At 40.8% G+C, this 15,921-nt stretch overlaps 1 protein-coding gene across 3 annotated transcripts in view; it reads right to left on the bottom strand.

Annotated features, from left to right (window-relative positions):
* Nucleotides 1-1,121: 1,121 nt before the first annotated feature.
* KLHL23 (kelch like family member 23) overlaps nucleotides 1,122-15,921 on the bottom strand; it is a 36,694-nt gene continuing 21,894 nt past the window's right edge. For 2 of the 3 annotated variants that reach the window (XM_049106253.1, XM_025460099.3), the window contains exons 2-4: nucleotides 14,219-15,433; nucleotides 10,099-10,251; nucleotides 1,122-3,186 (exon numbers count right to left, since the gene is read on the bottom strand). In XM_049106253.1, the coding sequence (XP_048962210.1) occupies nucleotides 2,876-3,186; nucleotides 10,099-10,251; nucleotides 14,219-15,431 (1,677 nt within the window). In that variant the 5' untranslated portion in view covers nucleotides 15,432-15,433 and the 3' untranslated portion in view covers nucleotides 1,122-2,875. Of the gene's footprint in view, nucleotides 3,187-10,098; nucleotides 10,252-14,218; nucleotides 15,565-15,921 lie in introns of all 3 variants that reach the window. The other variant, XM_049106252.1, reaches the window with a different exon arrangement.

Raw genomic sequence — 15,921 nt, 5'->3', positions numbered from 1 at the left:
AAATCAAGAGTCGCACATGTAACCGACTGAGCCACCCAGGCACCCAGAGAAACAGTAACTTTAAAACTTGGATAGAGTCCTCTTAAATCAATCATACTTATAGTCATCTCTGCAATTTTAATTATTTTGCAAAATAGTGCCAGCCCTCCCATAGCAATGGCTTGTATTTAACATAGTAAAATAGTTTTCACTCATACTACAGTGATTTGTAACGTGGGATAATTCTGACAGAAATGTTTACCTTACCTTCTTTAGTATGTTCTTGTGTGCACAAAACAATAGTAAAAACAATTTTACCGAAAATAGGAGTAGTAAATTAAGTGACTTAGACCACAAACTATTTTCAAGATCTTTCCAGCACCTGTGGAATGCTTTTCTGTAAAAATAACTGATACCATCATCTTTCTTTAAAAAGTACACTGGAGGGCACCTGGGTGGCTCAGTCAGTTAAGCATCTGCCTTTGGCTCAGGTCATGATCCCAGTGTCCTGGGATAGAGCCCCGCTTTGGGCTCCCTGCTCGATGGGGAGCATTTGTGTTCTCTCTCTCAAATAAGTAAGTAAAACCCTAAAAAAAAAAAAACGTATACTGAATATAGAAATGAGATGTTAGGCCTTGGGGCGCCTGGGTGGCTCAGTTGGTTAAGTGTCTGCTTCCCTCTCTCTGACTTTCATGAATAAATACATAAAATCTTAAAAAAAATTGTTAGGAAAAAAAATTGTTAGGCCTTGAAAAAAACTAAGATATGATTTATGAACTCAAAATTATATATACTACACATATATAATGATATATCCTTTAAATGTGACAATGGGAGTTTTACTGTGGCTAAGCAGTCAGGAAAGAATTCCCAGAGGTTGGACTCGAGTCAGGATTTTATAGGACCTAGATAAGCTAGAAGCAAAGGAAGGTGATTCCAATTGTTTTCATCTATTCCATAAAACAGATCTCTAAAACACTACTGGGCATCACATAACTGCTCCAGCATTAATTGCTAAGTGTTCTAGAAAGCAATGAAATAGCCTGCAATTCAATAATAGATTGAAATAGTTTATAACTAAGTGGTTTCACTAATTCTGACTAACCTTTGACTCAGGGCAAATTGAAGTATCACCACACATATAGTGATTTACTTATTTTTATTGAAAACACAAATATTAAAGAAAAACATTTAAATAAATTAAAAATCATTCCACATCCCGCTACACTAACACAATGGATTTCAGCTTTGCATATTACCTTCCACATGCAAGAAGATCATAGTGCACATACTCCTTTATATTGTGCTTATTTTACTTACCATATCACAGACACGTCCATGATTTTACAATCTTCCAAATAATTATTTTAATGGCAGGATAGTACTTCATTATTTCATTAGTCCACTTTCTTCTTGGACGTGTAGACTATTTCCAATTTTTTTGCTATTATAAATAATGCAGACATAAACATCCTCATGCATTTACCTTTGTTTTGTTTTTATAGTATTCTCTAGGTTACAAATCTAGTAGGATTTGTGGGGCAAAGATATGGTCATTTGGGGGGTTCCTTCTGTGTAGTACCATTTTGCATTCCCAAAGGGATGTATCTATTTAAAATGCCATATGAAATGAATGCATTAAACAGTTTCTTTCTAAAAAAAAAAAAATCAGAAGCATTAGGTAGTTTTCAACCTCCATATTTAAAGTTAAAAATAATTACTATTTCTTAAAAAACGAAGAGTGTGGATAGATGGTCTAACAGATCACTAAAAGTTCAGCTAACTTAAACAATGCTTCCCAACTTTTAAGTTTTGGCACACACCCAAAGCAATACTGCAGGCACTCTGGGGAAAGTGGACAAAGGTGTTTCTGCCCAGAAGCACCAGTCACCCAGGCTACCTCTGGCTCCCCCAGGGGTGATGGAGACCCACATGTAGGCACATCGATGACCCAAAGTGCATAGGTCTAATCGAGGAGACGTTAAGTGATTCAAGTTACAAAAATCTGGTTAGTGGCACAGCTGGGAAATAAATGCAAATTTCTTCTCATCAATGTATTTTCTACTATGTCACAACTGTTCTACATGCTTTCTGGCTCTAAAATTCAATTTTGCATGCAGATATGTATCTATACTTATGAATAAAGAGGATTTTCTAACATGCTTGAACTAAGGACACCTAAACTAGCAATTTACATCAAAGCTGAAAATTAAAAATAGCTCTTAGCATTAGCAAGTATTTAACTATTTTCTCTGTAGTTTTTCAGATTTGCCATTCTTTGAAATTTAGTTTGTAAACTCTGAACAGTAATAATCTTTTGTACAGTATCTTGTATACCTCTGGCAGTCAGTAAATAAAAACAATAAATTATACACACTACAAAGAAAAAAGACAAAGTAAGTCCATATTCTGAATACATCTAATGGTGAAAAAAAGCTGTTTTAAAATGTTGTTTTGTAGAGGTAGAGAAGATTCCCTCCTTAAATTTCAAATTCCTTGCTAGCTGAATGGAACCTTAATATACACTAGTACGTTACAGATTCAAAAGAGACATTTCTTTCCACAGAATGATTCTGACCTGCACCCAGTGTTGATGCTACCAGGAGAAAAATTCGCTACAAAGGTATTTCACTTTTAACCAAATGTCCAACATTCCATGTTACCTTTGAAAAGCAGAGGTTATGGGGTGTTAACCCTATTGATTCAACTGTAAATACACACAGGATTTTTCTGGATCAATCATCACTGCGTTAAGGGGAAGAGTGGGAGTTAGGCGTGGGAATTCACCCATTACGTGCCAGGCCACAACAATAAGTAAGGGACTCCAAGCCTCAAATTATCTTTTTTTTAAACTACACCCTGAAACAGTGATTACTGGATCATTCTATGGATTCAATCAGACATTATACACACAAACACACCCATGAGACCGCATGGCACTTGGAAGATTGCCCACTATCTCCCACTTATTAAGATCTGGATCATATTTCTCAATGCTCTGAAGATACGTTCCCTTAGAGTAGGAATATCCCCCAGTGACATAAATACATCCATTCATGATGACGGCACCACACTCCATCCTCCTTTCCATCATGGGTGCTATTTCTCTCCATTCATTTTGTTCAGGGTCATAGCATTCCGTGATTGTAGTTTGTCCACCAACTAGATAGAGCTTATTTTCAAATGGAACTGAACACAATCCATATTCTATTAAAAAGAAAAAAGCAAATTTTTATTAGGATAACAAACAAAAGAGATACCTTAGGTTGGTGATCTAATAACCCTTCCAATGTAGCATGCAGAAATAGAACAGTCTTGGCATTTTGATTCCTCTACCATGACACTGAGCCTTAAAATCCATCTTAAAATTGCAACTTCACTTCCTCCCCCAACCCAGGGCTGTCCCGAGGGGGAGGCAAGCAAAACACAAGGCTGCTCTCCTTCTCTGAGGGACTCCCATTCTGTGCCTCGAGGATCTCTCTTGCCTCACCCTGGTCCCAGATATGTTTCTTCCACATCTTCATTTCTAGCGCCGCTACGGGCCTATGACTTCGTCCTCTGGGAATATCAACCACAGGATTACAGGATTAAACAACCACAGGATTAAACACTTCCAGCTATAGGCCTGAAGGAAGAGCAGCACCTTCAGGGGCACTAATGTTATGCTAATAAATGAAGACTCAGCTTGCCAGGGCTGAGGGGTTCCTTCTGCCTAGAAACTTCTCTTCCCAGGACTTTGCACAGCCATCTCCTTCTTGTCACCCAGGTCTCATCTTGCGGTCATCTCCTCAGAGGGCCCTCCCCTGGCCATCCAACCTGAAGTGGCCAGTCAGGCATCCCCACCACAATAGCGTGTTTTAATGTTCTCCACAGCACTTCTCACTATCTGACATTTCTTGGTTACCATTCCTCTCCCCTCCAAAAGTGTAGGACCTGTGCCCATTCTCCATCCTTACTGGAGAATGGCAAGTGTCTAGAACATTGTAAGAGCTCAAGAAAATGTGTTGGATCAATGAATGAATTGGGCCTTGTACCCTCTGTACCCAAATATGTACTCCTATTATTTGGGGGGGGGAAGGGGGCTTAAAACCCTCCCCATTAGAAAGAGAGAATGTATAATAAAAAATGTGATCTCTCCTTTAAGAACGCAAGCACATTCTATCAGTAAAGTTCTTGCTATATAGGTTTTGAAGGCTAAGGGAAAAACTCAGAAGATGGGCATTTTTGCTTTGAGTCCACATACTATTGTTCTCAAGGACCTGACATCCAGGAAATTAAGAATTCTTCCCCTCTGAAAATCCTACTTATTTTACATGGGTTTCCAATTATTATCCATGCAGAATTTTTATAGAATTCAGTTAAGTACTTGTGAAACATTGTTTATATAAATTATATGAATCATTCTATCAAACAGTTGTGAATAGGGCAGCCTGTGAGGCTCAGCGGCTTAGCGCCGCCTTCAGTCCAGGGCGTGATCCTGGAGACCCGGGATCGAGTCCCACGTCAGGCTCCCTGCATGGAGCCTGCTTCTCCTTCTGCCTGTGTCTCTGCCCCTCTCTCTCTCTGCCTCTCATTAATAAACAAAATCTTAAAAAAATAAAAATAAATAAAATCTTAAAAAAATGGTTGTGAATATTAATGATGATTCCAAATTTTATCAGTTGGTATTAGTGATTCAGCAACGAGTTCGCTAGGCTTTTCTCAAAAAGTTTACAAAAAATCCTCAATTTGTGGTTCTTATATTAAGAAAAGTATCTCAATCTTTCTATAGCAGGAAAAATGTTTAAAATAAGGTGATTCCTGATTATTTTTTTCCTCTTACTCAAATACAATATAACCTTCTGTTATTGTTGATGGAAACATTTTCTTCCACAGCTGTGACTGCCTTTTTCCTGTTGGCCACTCTACAAAGCTACTGAGCTTAAGTGACTGTGCCTTGTTTACTGAGCTCCTAGTGCTGTACATCACAGGTGGGAAACACTCAGCAAACCTCAGTCGGACAAATGAAGGAATGAACAATTTCAAACTAAGTATGAGAATGGTACCGTCTGGCACGGCTCAAAAAGTTTACACACAAATATTCACTATAAATACACAGCAGTCTGCACTCAGTGTTCCATGACTGATATGAATAAAGCCATGCAGGGATTCAGAGACAACCATAATATTTTCAGGTATTCAATGTCCCTTGAAATGGTTTAGAATTTTCTCCTAAGATTATTCTTACTGAAAGACCTGTAAAGCTTATCTAACCTAACTTCTACACTATACTAGAAAGTAAGATCCAAGATTAAGCCGCTGCCCAAGATTAGCCATGTGAATAAATGGCGGAGCCAGAGAGAACTCTCTCCCCACTTGACGCAACTCTCCATAGGTTTTTCCCCTTTACCACCTCTTCCTTGTTCTTTGCTCAATCTTCCTTCCTTGCTCATTCCTTAACTAGTGCTGTTTCCCCAGACTCTGTCCATGGCTGTACTCTTAGTCCTACCCTCCCAAGGCACCTCAACCATCTCCACACCCACGGTCATTACCTCCAAGCAAATGACACCCAGATCTCTAAATCTGGCTGCACTTTTCCCCCTGAGATGCAGATCCACATTTCCCATTGCTTGCTGGACAGCTCTTGTGAGTGATCCAACTAGTCCTCCATGGTTGACTACAAAACTGAGCTCCAACTGAGCTCCTCTCTTCCCTTCCCACCAGCTCATCCTTCAACTCTCCCCATGTTGAATTCATAATATTCTTCACATCAACCCGTTTTCACCTACTACTGCGCTTCAGGCTTTCAGCATTTCTTACCTGGTGTGTTACAGCAGTTTTAACAGATTTCCCTGTTGTCTTTCTCCTGATCTATTCTAAAAGACTAAAACCTTTGGTAGTTCTCCATTTTTAAAATTCTCCTGACTGCCATTCAAAGCCCTGCATGAAATGATCCTCAAATGAACTCTCCTATCCAATCTCTCATTCTACTCTCTCACATCTCATACACATCCACCCTCAAGTACCGGGAATAAACCTGGAACTTGCCTTTCTGCCTCCCATCATTGGCTTTTTTGCCAGAAAATCTTTCTTCAAAAAAATACCTTAATTGTGTTCATTCTTTAAGGCCTAAATCAAAACAACATACTCCTGGAAGCTTTCTAAGATTTCCAGATTTCCCTTAAATTAGACTCAAACACTTTCTACCCTCAATTTCAATAGCATTTATGTGGTGTTTTTTTAAGATCTAAACAAATTTTTTTAATTTGAGAGAGAGAGAGAGTGGAAGCAGGGGGAGGGGCAGAGGGAGAGGAAGAAGCAGGCTCCCTGCTCAGCTAAAGTTAAAGGCATTAAGGAAAAAAGATAACATTTATATTACCTTTTTTTTTTTTATATTACCTTTTAAAAATAACAGTAGTCATGACCTGAGCTGATGCATGACTTAAGGCAGACGCTTAACTAATGGAGCCAACCAGGCGCCCCAAAAGTACTAATTTGTATGACTGTCTTTATTCCTGTTATGTATGTATATTTGCTACTAGATACTGAGTTCCTATAGCAGTAGAGACTCTTAATCATCTTTGTGTCTTAAATAATAACTAGAATGGTATCTTTCCCAGGGTAAGGTCTCAATAAATGTTGAATTTATTAGAATTTATTAGAATTAGAATTTAATAGAATTAGAGTCCTCTGTTTTTTAAACTATACAAAACTACCATAGTTAATTAAAGGTATTAAGGAAAAAAGATAACATTTATATTACCTTTTAAAAATAACAGTAGTCATGATTTCTTTGTAGTCTAAGCTATATATTTGTAAGGCAGACTCAAGACTGGCACTTTACATTCCTCAGGAGGTGCTCCGAAAGTGCATGAGAAGCACACCTTGCTACAGTTTAGAAGATGCAGATCCAAATGCCTTCAAGGGCTAAGGAGCTAACAGGCTAGCTGGCTAAGTAGTTAACATGGTAAGGTGAAGCCACGTCGCAAAGGATCCTGGCACCCAGCTAAGAAATGTAGACTTCATTCAGCAGGATAGGAGTAGGAGAAGTAACAGCACAGGCCCCTGGGTCTATGGTGTGTTAAGAATGGGAGAGACTAGTGAAATGGCGCATATGAGTGCCATCTAAAAGGAAACTACGGGCTCCAGGGATTGCTGCCAGAAAGGAATGTGGTCCAAGGTTGCTATAATTTTCCTAAGGCCAGAAATCATGATTTTTATTTGAAATCTCCTGAATTTTAAAGCCAGTTAAAAATATTTTTTCTTCTTTTTTTTTTTTTAGTTAAAAATATTTTAAACACTGAAAGCCAAAAAGAACAGGCCGTGTAGGGTGCCAATTTCCAATTCTTTCTTACATTATATCAGGAAAAAGTCCAAAGGAGAGCAAAACTTGACAAACAATTATATGTTCCCATTGATTTATACTTTAATATTTATTTCTGATTGATTTTTCAGTTGGCCACAGATTTTCATGCTTTGGCTTACAACTCATTGCCTTTTGTTGTTATTTTTCATTGCCTTTTAGACCGCCTTTTAAGCAGTTAACAAGTTAATGCAATTTAAATATGTTATAAGATGTTCTTTTTTTTATTTATTTTTTATTGGTGTTCAATTTACCAACATACAGAATAACCCCCAGTGCCCGTCACCCATTCACTCCCACCCCCCGCCCTCCTCCCCTTCTACCACCCCTAGTTCGTTTCCCAGAGTTAGCAGTCTTTACGTTCTGTCTCCCTTTCTGATATTTCCCACACATTTCTTCTCCCTTCCCTTATATTCCCTTTCACTATTATTTATATTCCCCAAATGAATGAGAACATATAATGTTTGTCCTTCTCCAACTGACTTACTTCACTCAGCAAGATGTTCATTTTTAAAGGAACTCTTATATGAAATATATATAAATTTATATAAATTACTGCCCTCTAATTTGTTAATCTGGCTTTTCATATGTTGGATTTTCTTTGTAAAGATGCTAAAATAATATCTAACTGATAAGGCTAATAAGGAGGATCAAAGGAGAGAACAGTGCAGTTGTGGAAAACATGGCCGCCCAGCCAGATTACCTAGATTTGTGTTTGGTTTTTTGTTTTTTTAGATTTCATTTATTTATTCATGAAAGACACAGAGAGAGAGAGACAGACAGACAGACACAGAGAGAGAGGCAGAGACGCAGACAGAGGGAGAAGCAGGTTCCATGCAGGGAGCCTGATGCGGGACCTGATCCCAGGACTCCAGGATCACACCCTGGGCCAAAGGCAGCACTAAACTGCTGAGCCATCCAGGGATCCCCCAGATTACCTAGATTTGAACCTCACCTCTAACAAGCACTAACTAGCTGACCTTGGGCAATTTATTTACTGTCTCTGTGCCTCGGTGACCTGCAACAGGAGATAACAGTAGTACCTAGCTCACAGGATTGCTATGAGGCTTAAATAGATTAAGACATAGAAAATTAAAAAAAAAAAAAAAAAAGACATAGAAAATTACTGGAATAGTTAGCGTCTGGCTCATATTTACTAAATAAATGTTAGCTATCATTCAATATGAGCTGTTATTATTACTATTATTTTTTTAAGATTTTATTTATTTATTCATGAGAGACAACAGAGAGAGAGAGAGAGAGAAGGAGAGGGAGAGAGAGAGAAGCAGAGACACAGGCAGAGGGAGAAGCAGGCTCCATGCTGGGAGCCTGACGTGGGACTCAATCCCGGGTCTCCAGGATCACACCCCGGCCCAAAGGCAGGCGCTAAACTGCTAAGCCACCCAGGGATCCCTATTACTTTCTATTATTATAACTTCATTGGTCATAACAAAAAGTGGCGGAGAGTCTGGGATAATACATCTGGGCTACCAGGAGATAGAAGGCTATCTGTTCCACGATGTCTAGAGCCAGGACAGCCTGTGGCTAAAGTCTCTAGTTATGCAAAATCCAGGGCATATGGAGACGCAGCACCAGGTGCAGTGTGCTTCCCCTGAACTGTCAGATGAAATGTGTGTGGCACAGGTGGATATAGCTGCACTGGTCAACAGCAGGACAGCCCGTTCCCTGAAGGAGAGGCAGGTTGCTTAGTGGCCACAGCACAGATTATACAATCCGACTGAGGAAATGAATCCTGATCCACCACTTCCAAACTGTGTGGCCTTATCCTTTCTTGCCTCCATTTCTAAATATGTAAAATGGGGTAAACAATACTTATTCACAAGATTGAAGAGCGAATTTAAGAATAATATTACATGTGGAGTGCTTAGTCAGTACCTGACCTATAGAAAGTTCTCAAGAAGGTTAATTGTTACTATCACTCTCAGAGGGTTCAAGCTCCTGAGTCTCAATTTGCTCGCCAGTGACTCACATAGAAAGAAGCCTTATTTATATGGAAAATGATTCGAAGTAGTATATCTCTATCTCTCTCTATATATAGATATGTAGACATAGATATATGGTGATATATATCTTTCCTAATCAAAAATCTTTCCTAATCAAAAATCTTAAACATACATCATCGCTATAACAGGCTCATACTTCCCCTGAAGCTCTTCACAAAGAGACAAGTCAAACAGAGGCATAGAAGGCAGAAGGCCAGCCATTCCTTGTGGGGAGACCACATGTCCCCTTCATGGTTGTTAAAGTAGGGCTAACATAGGGTTCTGCACATCACAGGAGTGAGTGCTTAATTGTTCTTGAAACCCAGAAGGAACATGCTTCTAAAAGAAGACTCCATCTCCAGTGGAACTCAGTCAGTGGGCTCTCCTCCCGACTGTTGGATAGGCTAGTGCGATTTAATTGCCTGTAAGAACTGTTTCATAAAACCCATCTAAATGAAAGAAAGCACACAACAGAGGAATGAGAAACACAACAAAAGAATCTAGGTGAAAAAATGTAACAAGAAACTGCCCTTTTAACCACACAGGCTTAAAATGTGTCCCGTAAAGACATCAGGGAAAGTGTTTGTAGATGGGATCTAATCAGGATAGCCTATGATTATTGTTAGATGGGCATATGAATATTTTGAGCCTTCTAATGACTCCCATGGGTAGTCTGCTATAAATCTAGCATTTTCTATTTCTGAGTCATGTGTAGCTCTCTTACACCACTTAACTGTATTACAACATGTACTATTTGAAACAGTATTTTATTACCTGGATGTGGACTGGAGGTGATGAGGCTCCACTCATTGATATCTGAGTTGTAGCTCTGGACCTTGTCGTAGGTGCAGCTTCCTCTGTAGCCACAGTGGCCACCGATAACGTAGATAACTTCATGTAAGACGCAAGCGGTCGCGTTTCCCACGCCTGTGTGTTGATTAAAATGACATCTTCAGATTGATCTATCGTTGTGTTTTACAATGAATATTGAGCTAAGTTTATTATTGTTTCTGTTATTATAGGTAGTGGATGCAAGACCCTGTGCTAGGTAGCTAGGTGCTACGAGGGATAGAAGAATGAACCAGAAAGGCTCCTCGCGGGACGCCTGTGTGGCTCAGTGGTTGAGCACCTGCCTTTGGCTCAGATCGTGATCCCAGGTTCCCAGGATCGAGTCCCACATCAGGCTCCTTGCATGAAGCCTGCTTCTCCCTCTGCCTGTGTCTCTGCCTTTCTCTCTGTGTCTCTCATGAATAAATAAAATCTTAAAAAAATAAAAAACGGCTCCTTGCAGTATTTTAAAAGAGGGTGAGACACGGACACAAATAATTAGAACACAGGATACAGAGCAAGGGTACATTGCTGTGAGCAGGTAAATCATGGCTGGAGGCAGCAGAATTTGACCTGCATCTCAGTAGGTGGGACTTTGGCAGGTGGAGGTGAGAGGAAGCCCTCCTAAGCAGAGGGAAAGGCAAGTGCAAAGGCTCAGTGGGCAATGTCGAGTCACCCAGTTCAGGGCCAGCACATGCAAGGGCAGGTGGCACACCTGGAGTTGTCCTATGGGAATTAAAGCTGACGTGGCCAGGTGAAGGCACATCGCAAAGGATCCTGGCACCCACCTAAGAAAAGAAGACTTCATTCAGTGGGACTTTAAAGATTTGTAAATAGGGCAGTTCAGGTGGCTCAGTGGTTTAGCACCACCTTCAGCCCAGGGCCTGATCCTGGAGATCTGGGATCCAGTCCCACATCAGGCTCCCTGCATGGAGCCAGCTTCTCCCTCTGCCTGTGTGTGTCTCTGCCTCTCTCTCTCTCTCTCTCTCTCTCTGTCTCTTATGAACAAATAAAGTATTTTAAAAAATATTTGTAAACAGAGGAAGGGAGAGACTACAAAAGCAGAAGGACAAAAAGAGTCAGAAAAATCCAGGTATTGGCTCAGATAAGAAGTACTGAGGGCCTGATTTAGAAGGGGCTTTGGGTATGCGGGGAAGGGCAGGGAGGCAGGAGATACAGCTAAACAAATAAGCCTTGATGATTGACCTTGTCAGGAACAAACAAAACTGACTGTGAGGTCCTAAGCTTGGAAGTGCTGATACTCTAGGAAAGTGGGGAGGAAGAAATGAGGTCGGCAGGGAAAGAAGATTGGAAGTAAGATGAGGGTCATTTTAGTTGAACACACGTTGGTTTAGTCTTTCAACCACCTCTTGTTTACCACGGATACCTGCTGGGTGCAGTTCAACCTCCTTGTGCATTTTTATCCCAACAGAAATGTGAGTTTATAAGCCAGGCAGTTGTGATGAGGAAGGAAAAAAAAAGTCGGGAGCTCCTAAACAGCCAAGGATTTATTTCTCCTCTGTATATCCCTAAACCAAAAAAGGAAATGAATTTGAAATTTGACTCTACCCAATTTAAGTTCCGATTACCACGGGAAGCTTCTAGTTCACTTCATGACTACAAAATAAAACAAACCAGTAACAGTAATGTTACCCTCGCAACAGAAAAATGAGAAACTTAAAGCTCAAAACCAGTACAGGCCAAAGCTGGGTAGAAGTGATGCAGTGTTACCCTTCCCAGGGAGGATTTGTTATAATCAGGAATCAAACTTCAAGGTGAAAGTAGAAATAAAATGTTGGAATTTCAGATCCAGCTGATATGTGTGGGCGGAGAGGTACCTGGGTGTATGAGGGTCTCCCATTCCACTCAAGGAAAAGGCAAGAATACATATGGATTTAACAGTGGACCCACCAGGGAAGCATTTCTTTTCAGCAAGCATGTTTCAAATAGGATTTTTAGAAATTGCAATAAAGTCATAAACTTTCATCCTGATGGAAATATACTCTTAACCATGAGACCAGGCTGTTATCCTATCATTAAGAAAGAGAGGATGATATGTATCTAGGTAGACAACAGCTGCTACAGTATTTGAACCCTCGTTTCTTTACCAGTACAGGGGTCAGGAGGACTCTGAAGACCATCCTGGGGAGGAGACCAGGAATCGGCTGTCAAGTTCAGTAGAGTCCAAAACCAGAGCAGCAGCAGCAGTGGGCTTTAAGTCCCCTTCTCTTCTCGACCAACTACCAACTATGACTAAATCTTTGGGCACTCAGGAGAGAGAGCATGACTTCGTGTGGAAGACATTTTTGCTCTGTCAAAGTTGACAAGTCCTTTTATTTTTCAAAAGATTTTTATTCATTTATTTGAGAGAGAAAGAAAGAACATGAGCAGAGGGAGAGGGGAGAAGCAGGCTCCCTGCTGAGCAGCAGGCGGGATGTGGGGCTCGATCCCAGGACCTGGGGATCATGACTTGAGCCAAAGGCAGAGGCCTAACCGACTGAGCCACCCAGGTGCCCCTGACATGTTCCTTTATAACAACTCTCATTATGGCAATAATGAACAATGAATAATGACAATAATACCTATGACAATAACACCTTACACTCACTGAGTGCTTACTCTACACACCTCACATGCATAAATTCATTTAATCCTCTCAAACCACGAGCTACATAATGTCGTCAGCCCCATTGTACAGACCATAAAACCGGGGCACAGGGAGATTAAGCAATTTGCCTGAGCACACCAGCAAGTAAATGGAGAGGCAGGATTTGGACCCAAGCAGTTTGGCTTCAGTAGCAATGTGTCTGATCACAAGATCATTCTGCCTCTCAGGCTTCCTGCTTGTCATCCCACGATCACACTGGGTCAGATTCCCAGACCAGGTCAGATTCCCACACCCTCACTAGTGTTAAAAAAGAAACAGAAAGGCCTGGGAAGGAACATTTGGGATAAAATGACACAAATTTAGTAACAACCTACCAGTTGTTTTTGTGCAACTCCCAGCACAAATGAATAAATGTAATTAACATTCCAGCTTAACTTTTTTGCCAGTGGAGGGAAAGAGAGCAAGGCTAGTACCAGGGCACAGCAGAAAATACAGTGTTTATCAGACAGACATTGAAACCCAATAGTGTGCTGGCTGTGTGGACCTCATGAGGGAGGAGATGGGATCTGCCCCTATCTTTTTTACCCTATGAAACAAGATTTGAATCACAAAAAGCAGGGGCTACCTGTCTCTAGTTTTTGAGAGAATGTAATTCGCTACACTCTACAGGGACCGAACCTTTCAAAGTTTTAATGAAAGACCTTTTATTTATTTATTTATTTATTTATTTATTTATTTATTTATTTATTTAGAAAGACCTTTTAAAAGAGCGATGATCAGATAATGAGAGGGAAAGAGCTGAATATTTAAAAGCAGAATTGAACAGGGTTCAATTTCAAGAGCAAGCAAAAATGCATATATAAATATGAACTAATAAAACCACCCAACTTTCTCTTTTTGCTTAACCTTTGACTTTTTAAATATAAATTCTTAAGACTTGGGCAGCCCAGGTGGCTCAGCAGTTTAGCGCCGCCTTCAGCCCAGGGCCTGATCCTGGAGAGCCAGAATCAAGTCCCACGTCGGGCTCCCTGCGTGGAGCCTGCTTCTCCCTCTGCCTGTGTCTCTGCTTCTCTCTCTCCCTCTCTGTTGTCTGTCATGAATAAATAAATAAAAATCTTTTTAAAAAATTAAAAAAATAAATTCTTAAGACCTGAGGCAAGATCTAGGCTTGAAACAGGTTGCGGAGTAAGTAGAATGAATTATACTGTTTTCTTATATAAACAATATCTTGTAGTCTGAGGAGCATACTCTAATCATGTAACCTCAGACAAGTTGGGGACTGCTGTACTATGCTTTCACTCAGAACACTCTGTCCACTATTGTTTGTATACTCTATTATAGTAGGGAGATAGCATTCCAAAATGATACATTGTTTTGAAAGTTCTTTGCAAGAGAATTTGGACCAATGGCCTAACCTCAAACACCTAAGAAATACAGAATAAATATAATCGTACTTACCTTTAATCATGTTTGCAATAGGAATCCATTTCTCTTTTAATGGATCATAGAACTCAGCCTCTTCTGCAGGAGCCCCTTTTCTGTAACCGCCTAGAGCATAGACACAGCCACCCAAGGTGACTGCACAGTGGTAGTACCTGGCATTGAGCATCGGCAAACCTTCCGTCCATTCATCACTTTCACTGTTATAGATCCACACTGTGTCAAGAGCTTCTATATTATCTGTCCTGTAACCCCCAGTTACGTAAATGTTGGGGCCCAAACATGTAACACCATAGCTCTCCCTGGTATAGTCTGGTATTTCCGCTCCCTGAATCCAAACATTTGTCAGAGGATCCCATATGTGGACCTCCGATAAAGGATGCCAGTAGTAGCCTCCAATGATATACATTGTGGCTGTGGACCTCTGGGAAATCTCTTTATGAAGGGGATTCAGAGCATTGTATATTAGAGACCGTATCTTATTTTCGGTTAGTAAGCAGCTTCTCTGAAGACCTAAAGCTGTTTTTAAGTAGACTGGATCTATATCTATGTTTACATAGCTCAGTAGGTTATACAGGCATTCAATTCGATTTTCTACATCGTGAGCAGTCCACTTAATAACAGGCTCTATGATAGCTTCTTCCTTCCAAACACTGAGATTCTTTCTGGACAATATAAAGAGAAACTTTTCAAGGCTGATTTCCAGAAATTCTTCTTGTTGCCATACTTCCTTAAACCTTGAACACAGAATTCTTCGAGATTCCTTCTCTAGTTCTGGACATACGTGAAATTCTGCAAAGGAGTGCATTCCAATACAATTATCAATATCCAAGTGCCTTACCAAAAACTGCTCACAAGCTTTCTTTACTGAGAGGAACTGTAGCAGATCTGCTGCTTCAAGCAGGCTTTGAACATTTCTTTTAGTTATCTCAATTTGGGAAGTGTATGCATAATTCACAAGGCCTTCCAAAATATCATGGTGGATGCCCGAGATTTTTATTTTATTTTTAAATTTCTCTTTCATGTCAGCTGTGAACATTGCCTTAAAATAATTGCTGCAAGCAGCTAGAACAGCTCGGTGGCAATGGAAGATTATGCCTGAAGGGCACTGAAGGGTAATATCAGTAAATAATCCATCCAAGTAAAATGTTCTGAATGCATCCAGAAAATCCACTGGATGCGCTGTATCCTTGAAAAGGTAAATATAATCTTCTTGTCCTTTTAGAGCCATGGCTGTAACAAACATGAAATAAACGTGTTTTCAATTTTGCAGATGACCACAAGTAGCCAATGCTAAATATGTCAATCCTGAGGGTGAGGGGTCAGCATCGAAGAGACTCCAAAGGCAGCCCAAGCGCTGCATTCTAAGGAACAAACGCAAAACGTGGACAGACTCATTTGTAATTTATGGGATGGTCAATTCAAATCCGGGGCAGCTTGGAGCCTGAAACGAGGCCCCCGGGTTTTTAGCGACCTTTTGAAGAAACCCGGGTTTGCGGCCCGTTCACCCAGCGTCCGGCCAGCCCCGCGCGGGGTCGCCCCACCGAGCCCGGCTTGCCGCCGCGGCCCGGCCCCAGCTCCACCTCTCCGCTAGCTCCTGCCCTGCGAGCCGCGCGGGGCCGCCGAGAGGGGCACGGCCAAGATCACCGGAGGGAGGAAATCTCGGGAAAGGGGAGCCCTGTCCCGCTCGGCCCGAGAAAGGAGCGAAAGGACCACGCGGG

The sequence above is a fragment of the Canis lupus genome, chromosome 36 (assembly GCF_003254725.2).
Source record: "Canis lupus dingo isolate Sandy chromosome 36, ASM325472v2, whole genome shotgun sequence".
NCBI lineage: Eukaryota > Metazoa > Chordata > Mammalia > Carnivora > Canidae > Canis > Canis lupus.
This window is presented reverse-complemented; position numbering and strand designations above follow the sequence as displayed.